The sequence below is a fragment of the Gasterosteus aculeatus genome, chromosome 18, assembly GCF_964276395.1.
Source record: "Gasterosteus aculeatus chromosome 18, fGasAcu3.hap1.1, whole genome shotgun sequence".
Lineage (NCBI taxonomy): Eukaryota > Metazoa > Chordata > Actinopteri > Perciformes > Gasterosteidae > Gasterosteus > Gasterosteus aculeatus.
This window is the reverse complement of record NC_135706.1, coordinates 11,889,355-11,901,086: the sequence shown is the minus strand read 5'-3', so window position 1 is coordinate 11,901,086 and position 11,732 is coordinate 11,889,355. Positions and strand designations below refer to the sequence as shown.

Sequence of the window (11,732 nt, the reverse complement as noted above, 5' to 3'; positions counted from 1 at the left end):
GCCGTGAGGCTGCGTCTCATTTAGGGAGCGACGGCGCGCTACTTTAAACAGGCTCAGCCCCTTTCTGATGACCCAGAAACTACTTCACACATCTTTTTTGTATATTGCATTTTAGTTATGTCAGCTATTTCCTTGCATTAGCACTTATCTTTTTTTGCATTTGATCAATCCTCTTGCTGTACCGTATTAATACATCCTGGACGGATTGTGGTCTCTTAAAAAGCTGACCACAAGTAATAGGGGAATCCCACACCAGTTTACATAGAAAGGAACTAGTCTGCAAGGCTTAGCCACCATAGGAACACGCACTGCCTGGGCTCCATAAAGTAGACCATATTGTAAGAATATGTAATAGAAGAAAACATTAACGGGAACGTCTTTGGAAAATGATGACATCATCTCATTTAAAAAGTTTTTATTTGAAATGATTTTAAATACAAATAATATATTTTTCCATTTACAATGACAGCTCCTTTGTAAACAAAAGTGGCAGATACATAGTCGTCGGGTAGTTTCGCCGGCCGCCTGGAAAAGGTCAGCGAGGGAGAAATGGGGTTGTGTGATTTTTAACCTCGCTGCAGTTTTTTTTTTCCTTTCTTTGTATATTTATTCATTTTTTTCTTCCACACAGCGAAACAAATCGCTGATGCTACATTCTATTGCAGAGCGATAAATACCCAGAGTACAATATTACCTGCTGCTTTGAACGCAATTACAGGAGGGCGTAGTGAGCGCGTGTGGGTCATGTGACATCAGGAGCGCGAGCCCACAAATATTCGCACCCCTGTCTGAATAAAGTCGACACACACACACACACACACACACAGTAAGCCCAGAGCACAACGAGGCTATTTTGTGTGTGTGTGTGTGTGTGTTTGCACTGGAATCTAACGAATTAAAAAAAACAAAAAAAACAACGGATAAATTGGAACGAAACATGACATGAGTAACATTTGTTAGAAAGAAAAGACACTTTAAAGTGGAAAACTTTTGAGATGAGATTATGGAGGGAAAAAAGCCTTACATCTGAATGGCAGTAGTCATTACAAAATGAAGCTTGTTCTGCTTTAATGACTACAGAAACAAGGGTACTTTCAACCGGTTCCTTTGTTGGACGCACACTTTTCAGATCACGCGCACTGTTTTGGTCGGGGATCTCGGGCTCTAATCCCGTTAGTCTGTCTTTGTGGGACTGAGACAAAACTGGACATCTGAGCGGTGATGTCCTGGCAAACATCTGTGCTATGTGCTCCCCGACTGGAGCATCGTTTACCTTAAAGAGACCTTTGAATACACATTCTCACGCAGGTGCAAAACAGACTTTTTTTCCGCTGTCCAAAGAACCACCATAGCACCCGAGGGCATGTTTGTTGTGGTACTTCAGTTGTATTCATAAGGCCTTTTTTTGGACAGAGTATACACTGGAATGTGCTACAATTGTTAAAAAGGAAAAAAGGATGAAAGAAAAAAAGAAAGAAAAGAAAAATCACTTCTCTGAAAAGCCACAAGAATGAATTGATAGATATCTATACATCGGTATCTGAACCCCTTCAAAAGACTGAAGCTTTTAAGTTGTATAAATGGACAAGAAGAAGTACTGGATACTTTCTAAAATTTGAACACTGAAAGTTATGCCCCCCCCATCATATTTTGAGGCTAATTCATTTTGATTATCACCTGCTTTCAACAGTTGGTTCTGAAAAACACAGTCGGACGCGGATCACAGGAGCAGAACAAGCATCATCAACAGAACTGACTGGGGATCAGCTCTCATCTGTAGACGGCTCCCTAAACACAGCGAGCAGAACATACAAGGGACAGTAAAACGAGGAAATGAAGGGAAGGGACCCCCGACAAATGGGGCCAAAACTCGCGCTTCTGCAGTTTGTAATTTTTACAATAGAAAGTAGCATTGGTGTGGAAAACATTAGTGCCATTTTACTTTAAAAAACAGGAGCGAGAGCGATGCCACAAAGTCCACACGCAGGTCGGGAGTTTCTGTTAATTTTGCAAACGGAAATAGCGGTTGTACGTTTCCTCCCCCCCGTCGTCACCCCCCCCCCCCCCCCGCAAAGAAGAAGAAAAGAAAAAAAAGCCCAGATAATATTAGGTCCTCCAGTCCACAGTGTGTCAATCTATCATACCTTAACAAACACATACAAACACACACACACACACACACACACCATCCACTCACACGAGCCTGGATAAGTATTCACAGGATTCCCTCCGCCAGCAACGGAAAGTTAACAAGTCTCTGTAGAAAAGGTGGGGGGGGGGGTCCGTGTAAAGATAAAATGGAAGAGAAGAAGGAGGGATCTGTGTGTATAAACTGTCCCCGGTTATCATATTTATATAAATGTGTGTGTTAGTGTGTATGGTGGACGCAGCTCTGCTGCTCCTCGTTCGCTGTTCTTGAGTGCTGCTTTGGGGTGAGGAGTGGGTGGTCGGCCAGTCGATCAGGGTGTGTGTGTGTGTGTGTGTGTGTGTGTAAGGGGGGTTGGGGGGTGGGGGGGGAGGTGAGCGTGTGTGTATTTTCGCTTTTAGTCGTTGTCCTCGTCGTCGTCCTCACTCTCCTCGATGCCATCGCTGTCCTCCTGCTCCTCGTCCTCCTCCTCCGTGTCGGGGATGTCCCACTGAGGGTGGTTGTCCGGCATGGCCTTGGCCTCGTGGACCTCCAGCTAGGGACGGGGGGACGGGGGACACACACATTTAAAAAGGTGCGTCAGTTTACAGCAGCAGAGCGTCTAGTCCTTAAACATTAGTTCTGGTTCTGAGCGCTGTGAAACAGGAAGTCACTTAAGGACTTAAGTGTCAACGCTTTAGCAACCACACACCCGGGGAGATCCAATTCTAGTGACAGAAAGCTTTTATTTGAGTTCTCTGGCGTCGGCAGCTTTTTACTCCCCTATATATTTCGTCTGTATCGTCTCAGCCAACTTCCTCTGAGCAATCCCTCACGCCCTAAAAGACACACAAGTGTGCACACACAACACACACACACACACCGTTCCTTTTACCTTGAGTGGTTTTATCTGGTCCAGTCCGAGGTAGGAATCAGAGCGAAGGATGACAGAATATTGGTAGTTGCCCGTCTTTGAGGGGGCTGGAAACTTCAGCTCCACCTGGGGAACCAAACACACACACACGTCAAGTCTCATCCCAGGAGCACTGGAAGTGCAGTCACAAAGCTCTGGTAACGGGGGCACGATTGCTTTATGGGTTAGCGTAAAGCACGTAGCCGATGCTACATCGTGTCTCCGTGGTTACCGTTGATGTCGAACTAAAACATCCACCTGGTAAAGAAGCAAGGGGAGTTTATCAGAAGGAGGCAAACCTGAAAAGGACAAACCCCTTGAACACTGGGTGTGGGGGGGGAGGGATCACCAATGGACCATCTCAGGAAAGAAGTCCCATGCTGGATGGAATCCCTGCGAACTCTGCTGTGCAATCACGTAGCGTGAGGTTACTTATTACTCAGCGGGGGAGTTGTGAACAAACCTCGCGGTCAGTGATCACCGTTTGCCAGGATCAGAGGTGCACAATGAACCCCGCACACGTATATACACACACACCTTCCTCTGAGGAAATGACGATAAAAAGTGCAAAGGGTTGCCTAGCAACAGGATGTGAGGGACCACGGAGCACTGGAAACATGAGACGTGAAATCACTCACGCAACTTATTAAGAACCTTCTACCTCAGACGGATTAAAGCAGAAGCCACAAAACAACCTTGACGTATTTTAATATGATGCATACACCGGTATGTTTTAATGCGGTGTATTTCAACGGTTTAATTGATGAATAAAGAACAAATGGCAGATGTTTGTGAGCTTCTCAAATGTGAGGATTTTATGCCTCTAATCAGTTTAATATTGAAGATTGAATATATTTGGGTTTTAGTCCGTTTGCTGTAACAAGTGATTTGAAATGTGACTACGGACCCCACAGAGAGGGATTCATCCCGCGAGGCCAGTAGCTCGCCACCTACGTGCTGCCAGAACCCAGAAGTTGGTTGACCCACCTCTTCCGTGTCTTTCAGCGTGCAGACGTGGTACGGCATGGAGACGAGGGTCTGGTCTCGGCGGTCGGCGATGTAGAGCCACCACCACTCGTGCTTCTCCTCGGGGAAGTAGAGGCTGTAGACGGGGTGCGTCACCTTCGACTTGGTCTCAAGCAGGGCGCGCTCCCGCCTCTGGATGCTTTGCTGCAACGCCTCCCACTCCTGACCGGCGGAGAGGAGGGAGAGTTAGCTTTTGGTGGGGGGTACACGTACCGGCGAGTGTTTCTTGTTCCCTTTATGTGTAGAGTTGTTAAAAATTCTGACCTCCTCGTCGTCGCCTGCCATCTCGTCCACCTCCGTGTCGCTCTGCTTGTCGCTGTCTTCGTCTCTCTCGCTGGGAGAGTCCTTGTTGGCTTCTCCCTCGTCCGACTCGCTGCCTTTGTCCGAGGCCTCCTCCTCTTCCTCCTTTACTACTGCTGCTGTTGTTGTTGTTGCTGCTGTTGTCGCTACAACTTCCTGGGACATTTGACATTGACAACAGGATTTTACGATACATACTTCTTTTTTGGATCATAAGAAAATCAACACAATTAATTGTAGGATTAGACACGTACATTCCCGGCCACATTGCCGTTGGCCTGCTTGGTTTTTGCAGGTACAGGAGTGACCTTCTTCTTGGTTAATTTTTTCTTCTTTGACTTGGCTGTCTTCTTAGCAGCTTTATTCTTGTTCTGCCACACTTTTGTTTTGGCTTTACTTGCGTCGCCCTGTTGTACACAAATAGAGAATAAGGCTGAGTGGACTCTTTGCAATGCCACGAAGCGTCTGACCCGGTCAGAGTGAAGGTGCCGTCTCACTGGGTCTGAGTTGATATTATTGTGTGTGTGTGTGTGTTTTGTCCTTACTGCTTCCTCTGTAGCAGCGGACTCCTCCGTTAGACACGGTGCAGAATCCTGTTCCTTTTCAAACACCTCCTGCAAAACACAGTTCCCTCCACAGTCACATCGTGCTTCCTCAACAATGCTTAGTCACGAGCGCACCCTAGTGGTCATCTATGAAGATGCATCTCCAAGCCGAAATTTGAAAAATAATCACAGATGGTTGGTTTCTAGTCAGTCATTACTATGTTGTAGGATTGATGGCAGGGTTGAACCAAATGCAAAGAAATCCTCACCGCCATCCGTTTTCTGGTTAAGGTGACAGTTACTGTGACGATAGACCCTGCTGTGATGTTATTGCTGTCTTCATCATCGAGGACTGCAAAGACAAAGAAATACAACTTTCAACAACCAAAACTATAATGTATTATTTAGAAAATTATTTTAAATCTCAGCAATTAGTAGTTTGGGAAAACTGTACTTAATTCAAACCGCACGCAAGGGTTTGTGTGACTCATTTCAAGGTACCTGTTCAAACTATTTCAATACTATGATCTTACTGCTAAAGCGTTGCTCTAAAGACCTGATGTGTTATACACCTCTAACACTTAGTTGGGGGAGGGGGGGGGTTACGGCTGCACGGGCGTCACCGGTAGGACTGACCCTGCAGTTTGGTGTCCATGGTGATGTGAGGGAAGCTGCCCAGCACTGACAAGACCTCATCGTACTTCTCGTCCCCCAAGAAACGCAGCATGCTGCGTCTGTCGGAGTCCTTGAGACTCACCAGGTCCTGCAGGCTCCGAACTTTATACTAGAGAAGAGGAGGCAAATTACGCACTGACACAAACCTCTCCATCTTACTCAACAGACGCTCAGACCGTACCTTCTTAGAGACGCAGTAGCGGAGGTGCTCCTCCTCAAAGTGGGGCAGCTGCAACAGTGGTGACTTTGACTCCTGCAGACCTTGCACTATCATTTGGGTCAGCTTCATGCAGTTCTCTATGGTTACCAGTCGAGGAGCGTGGAAACCTGGAGGCAGCGGGAGAAATAATCAAACCGTCCTCCAGGTTGTGTGAATATGATTCAAAGTGATAACCTCTGCTGCCTTTAAAATGTGTTTGTGTGTGTGTGTGTGTGTACCTCCTCTGCTGTTGGCCATCATAGTAAGCTGACAGCCCACGTTGACCATTTCCTGCAGGAGAGCTGGACTCTTCCTCACCACAAACCTCTGATCTGGAACCAAAATATACATCACACATTGCATGATATCATTAGAAGACCTCAAAGTGCGGTTTGTGTCCACCACTCCAAAAGATTCATTTGGAAACCTTTCCACTGTCTGCATGGCATGTAATAGAATCCCACATGTGTATTCACATCATGTACTACATCTGCAGCTCTAACTTGCCGTTCTAAGACAACACAGCTGGCCAAGAGAGTTCTCACAAACTAACAAACCTGAAACTACTCTAAACAGCTCGCCCTCTTTCAGTAAGCGACATTACCTCTGGCGCGGGAGTATAAACATTTAACCAGGGGAGGGTTGTGAAACAATGCGACCTCACAACTCCAAACTGCTTTGATTACGTTATAGACCATTTTTGGTAGAATAAAGAACCAATTCCTGACCGCCTAGTGTTGCTTTGAACAGACATATAAGCTAACACAATGTGTTGAATTACAGCCTCTTAAGAGTACTTTGAATATATACAGTAGAACAACACAGAATTCCTTTGAAAGAAAAAACAGAAATGTCGTGTCCTACCTTCCTCCAACTCCTCAGAGACGTCCATGCGGGCCAGGTGGGCGAGCACCAAGACCCTGGCCTTCAAACTGTAGGGATAGCAGAACGGGGGCTCCTTCTTCTTCACATTGATGTTTCCCAACTCACGGATCAACTGCAAGAAAGACACGAGAGGCCGTTCGCGGCACGCAGAACCCCTTTTTACAGTGTTTCTACTTTAGATCGCGAGTCTTTGCAAGCCCGGAGAGATCGTTCATCATCGGCGATGTTTGTCATCACCTGCGGCACTTCGATGTTGTCCGTCGGCCGTATGGTAGCATCCTTATTGCTGCGAGGGTCAAACTCGAACGCTGCCGTCAACACCATCGCCAACCCTGAAGGGGAAAAAAAAAAACTTGTGAACCAAAACCTGGTGTTCAGCTGATGGTCAATGGACACTGACCAACCAATTTACACTGACACACAACAAATGAAAAAGTCTGGAGATTTGTATGAGTGAGAGAAAATCCTGTAACTTGGTGTAGTTTTGCATTAAATGGAAGCAATTTAACATTCAAATGTTTTATTATTGACAGAGGAATCCACTGCTTATCTAACGGTTTCCCAACATCAAAGAATAAATTCACCACAGTTCTTCTTCCTGTGTTTGCATCTGGTCAAAGTCTTGTTGCACATTATGAGAAGAAGGGAGACTCACGCTTCATGTTCATGTTGGGCGTCTTGTACATGAAATGCATGAAGAGCTGGGTGGTGTTGATGAGGATCTGGTCTCCGCTGTACTTGATGGAGCGGTACCACCACGTGCCCTACGACGCGGATGCACACAAAACAAAACAAAACAACAAAAAGAGAGAAACGTGAGAAAAGTGGGATTTGTGGGAGGGCCTCTGTGTCGTACAATCTGTTGCCGGGACTCACCACCACCACAGGAAGGATGACCATGAAGGCCAGTCCATACACCAACAGCACCTGGTGGCAAAAGCAAAGCATAATGCACTCAGTGGGTTATTGATGAATGGCTCTCCGCTCGTATAACACAAGACATTTTAAGCAAATCAATGAATAAATACCAGCATAGAGTTCTTTTGGTCAACGATCCAGGCGGGCAGAGCAATACCGAAGCTGGTCGCTAGAGAAAGAGGAAGGCGTGAGAGGCAAAATCTCCCGCTGCATTGAAGCGGAAATATCGGGACAAGCAGCCAAATCAAATTCCACACAAACTGTCGTGAAATAGTTCTTAAGGAAATGTCCCTTTAACATTGTGGTTTTGTTTTTAATGTCACAATTCACATTTCCACTCAATTCAAATGGGATTAACAAACTGCTTGCATGGAAATATTTGATTTCTCTCTAATTTCACTTGAAAACGTATTTGTCAAATAAAGAAAATCATTGATACAAAATCATACAAAAATAGCCTTTAGTATGTGTTTATATCATGTTAACTATTCATTAATTGAACCGCCATGAATCATGCTATATTGTGATCCAAATAACCATATTAATATAAGATATGCATTACATGAATGAATTTTATTAATTGATGAAAAAGGTCTCTTTTAATTACAATAATTGAGGCACAAAAAAATACATAATATGGCATTATCCTTCGAGGCTCATAAATGTGCTGCCAGGTTTCACTTCATCTTCCATTGATCAACACATTCATGACCACAAGAGGCCGACTGAATACAAATGCAAATGTGTGGGATTTAGGGTCGCTTCACTCACCTCCTGGACCATCTGGGTTACCGTATTGTTCCCAGTTCTGTCGAGACTGTTCATTGGTCAGACTGTGGAAAAGTAAATCATGCAATCACCTCAAAATAATGTCATTATGCAAATATGTATTATACATATATAAGTCCAAAATACCTTACATCTCTTCTCCTTTAAATTTATCAACTATATCATTAGAATTGTTTTTAATTCCGGTTCATTGTGTAGTTATTTTGTTTCTACTTTATTGTACTCTGGTGAAAATGTATTGTTCTCTCTTGGAAAATACAATTTGTGGCAGCCTGGTGAAATAAATATTGAATGCAGATGTAGTCTTGGTGCCTGGCTTACTTACGCAGCATAGGCTTTGGCAATTCTCATGAACGTGGCCTCATCACCACCTTTGTCCGGGTGGAACTTGAGTGACAGCACACGGTATTGCTTCTTGATTTCTGACAGCGATGCACCCTGGAGACAGAATTACGCTCACAATTCATGACAAGACCTCACATAGTGTGAGGAACAGATACAATACAGCGGCACCGCAAATGGGATGAAAGATGATATTTTTATCGTGTGTTCTATCTTTAGAAGTTATGGGTCTAATATCTCGTGCAGACTAAATAAAACGGGTCTTTGGGGAGTTTCAAGGCTTTGTAGAATACAGCACACTGTGTTTTGTGTGTGTGTGTGTGCGTGCATACCGGATCCAAGTTGAGGACTTCATATGGATTATACTCCTGGTACTCTCTGTCCAGCTTGGACACCTTGTAGGCTAGCAACAGGAACACGAACCAGCCAAACAACAAGGCGCCTTTCCTGAAAATGGCAAAACGAAGAGGAAAGATGCGTGTCACACACACACACACACACACACACACACACACACACACACACACACACACACACACACACACACACACACACACACACACACACACACACACACACACACACACACACACACACACACACACACACACACACACACACACACACACACACACACACACACACACACACACACACACAGGTCTGTGCTTGCAAGAGAAAACATCAGGCCAGTCTCATTTTTCCTCCAGACTTGAGTTTGGGAGTCAAGGCGGGATGCAGGATTCTGCATTGTCATCTAGCCTACAGTATAGAAAGCTACGAACATTAAGGAACGCAAAAAGACTACGGGGTTTTCTCCACATAAGCACAAGGGCGAGACATGTTCTGACATTGTTGTTGTTGTTTGGTTATGCATCGAAGTTAAACTTGTTTCCATGACAACAGCAATACCCTATGGCCTATTCTGCAGCATCTGTTGCCATGACAACCGCTCACTGGCCTGAGTTGTCCGGGTGGCTCAGATAGAAAAATGCCTGATGGACTCTCATAATAAACACCATCATTATGATACGGCTTCGGCCAGTTTCAGTCGCAGAAAATGAGTGACACGCTGAACCGCACTTGAAAACCACATCTTCCCGTCAACCCACACGCCCAGAAGGAATAAACACCACTCAGAAGGTCCATGTGAAGAGAAACGTTAAACGGTGCAAGGCGGTGTTTACACCGCTGGCACACGTCATTTAGGAGGTTTGCACAAGGAAAACAACACGGGCCGAACTTGAGGCAAACACCACCAAACACAAGCGTCTCCATTAAAGTCTGCCTTCGCTATTGCACAACAGCTACAGCCTCTCCGTCCAGCTGCAGACACGCACTGAATTAAGTGAACCAGGGGGAACAAACCACTTATCAAAATGCCGAGCAGATTATGGCCAATCATTCATATGTGGAGACATTTAAATGAGACCGGAGGTGCGCCTGGATTAAGTGTAACACATTAAACAGTGCTATAAATAACTACCAACAGTCAATACTTCAAAAGAATGACACACTCAAGTCGTCTTGGGCCTACTTCCATCACGGGGAGTATGCTGAATGCTGAATTAAGAGGAAATCACATTCATATTCACAAAGAACACTGCAAAGCCAAATAACGTGACTCACTTTAGTGTCGGGACGATGCTCTGCTGCGACTTCATCAGCCTGAGCCGGTACCACAGGCACCTGCCGTGCACCCTCCTCAGGCTCTTCAGCCGCAGTTGTTCTGGAAAGAGGAAGAGAAGACAGAGAGAGATATAAACCGACACACTGGTGCCACCGTACCGCTCACAAATCACAAGGTCGGCCGCCGGGGAAATGACTGTTGCGGTAATTTGGGTGGGATTACCGGTTAATCGGAATCAGGGGTGAGGGGACATTTTCACAGAGGATACTTGTGGATACGTCAGCTAAGCTATGAGAGGCACAGGCTCCCCTCCTGCAGCTCTAAACGACTTCAGAAATGTGCATTAATTCATGTGCATTCACTTCAAGCATGGTGTCGATCAATATTGAATCTTACATGGAAATAATCTTAAAAAAGGTAAATCAACATCTCCGATCTACGGCGACCTGTCACTCAACACGTCCCATTAGAGTGAGTAGAGTGTGCTCGCGTTTGTAACATAACCTATGTTAGATATGCACTGTTGTTGACAAATAGATAAGACTTTATCGGGATAAAGACGATAAAGCCACAAGCTTCACACCTGCGGGGAGAGTGACGCTGGCTTTTTCTGTGTTGGGAGCATTATCTCGACTGGCCGCCAGTTTAATTCCTTTTTTTTTTTTTTTTTTTTGTTAAGTCACAGAAGAAGGTCAACGTCACGTATGAGACGTTCGGGGGGGGAAACGATAATCAACCGGACGCCCGGTTCGGAGACGTCAAAGCCGGCGGGGTGACCGAGTCGAGTCGACACTTGTGCTCAACTCCGAACCGGTGAAGCAGACGTGGGCGCCGTCACCACAACGCCTGCTGTGTCTTACAATTGGCACGTTTCAAAGTAATGAAGCGTCGGGTTTGGGTCGCACGGCCACGGCGTCCATGCGGTGCAGGCTGGCCCGATCAAAAGAGCTTCGCACCGGGGGAGGAGATCTAACGCAAACCGCTCGCGTGATCACTTGACGTTACACCAGCACTGCTGACGAGTTAGCTTAAGTTAGCACTGAACCAGACATCGGGCCTTACCAGCATTCTGATCCCGGGGCCAGAGGTAATATGTAGCCGGGATCACAATAAGTCCGACGAAGGACGTGAGGAAATAGAAAAAGGTGTTGCCGCTGTCATCGTACTGGAACTGCTGTCCGGCCATTTCGTAGCGGCGCTCGGGTCGCCCTTCTTCTCCACCGTTGCGCTTCCCCCGTCTAGCCCAATGTGTGCGACTTGACAGACCGTTAGCTAGCCAGCTAGCATCCGACCAAGACAGCTCCGAGCATCGGTGTACGTGGTGTACGCCTGCGCAATGACGCCTTTCTTCTTCTTCGCCTTCTTCTTCGCGATTGGGCGCCTTT

The 11,732-nt window shown here is 45.9% G+C and overlaps 1 protein-coding gene across 1 annotated transcript; it reads right to left on the bottom strand.

The window, feature by feature from the left end:
- Nucleotides 1-400: 400 nt before the first annotated feature.
- Nucleotides 401-11,727, bottom strand: sec63 (SEC63 homolog, protein translocation regulator). Its single transcript, XM_040160238.2, has 20 exons — nt 11,410-11,727; nt 10,347-10,446; nt 9,050-9,164; nt 8,701-8,813; nt 8,358-8,419; nt 7,697-7,755; nt 7,545-7,595; nt 7,324-7,432; nt 6,906-7,000; nt 6,648-6,780; nt 6,023-6,115; nt 5,766-5,911; nt 5,546-5,693; nt 5,179-5,261; nt 4,910-4,978; nt 4,619-4,771; nt 4,329-4,520; nt 4,026-4,226; nt 3,021-3,125; nt 401-2,681 (listed from the first exon to the last, which is right to left on the bottom strand). Exons 1-20 carry the CDS (start codon nt 11,531-11,533, stop codon nt 2,544-2,546), a joined length of 2,289 nt encoding a protein of 762 aa, XP_040016172.2. The 5' UTR covers nt 11,534-11,727; the 3' UTR covers nt 401-2,543.
- Nucleotides 11,728-11,732: the final 5 nt, after the last annotated feature.

What these genes read in the sequence shown, in the direction of transcription:
- sec63 (XM_040160238.2), bottom strand. Translation starts at nt 11,533, where the DNA reads ATGGCCGGACAGCAGTTCCAGTACGATGACAGCGGCAACACCTTTTTC. An exon ending in CCGCTGCTACAGAGGAAGCA is followed by an intron (nt 4,772 to 4,909) that starts GTAAGGACAAAA and finishes TGTGTACAACAG; the next exon opens with GGCGACGCAAGTAAAGCCAA. An exon ending in ACCAGATAAAACCACTCAAG is followed by an intron (nt 2,682 to 3,020) that starts GTAAAAGGAACG and finishes CCCCGTCCCTAG; the next exon opens with CTGGAGGTCCACGAGGCCAA.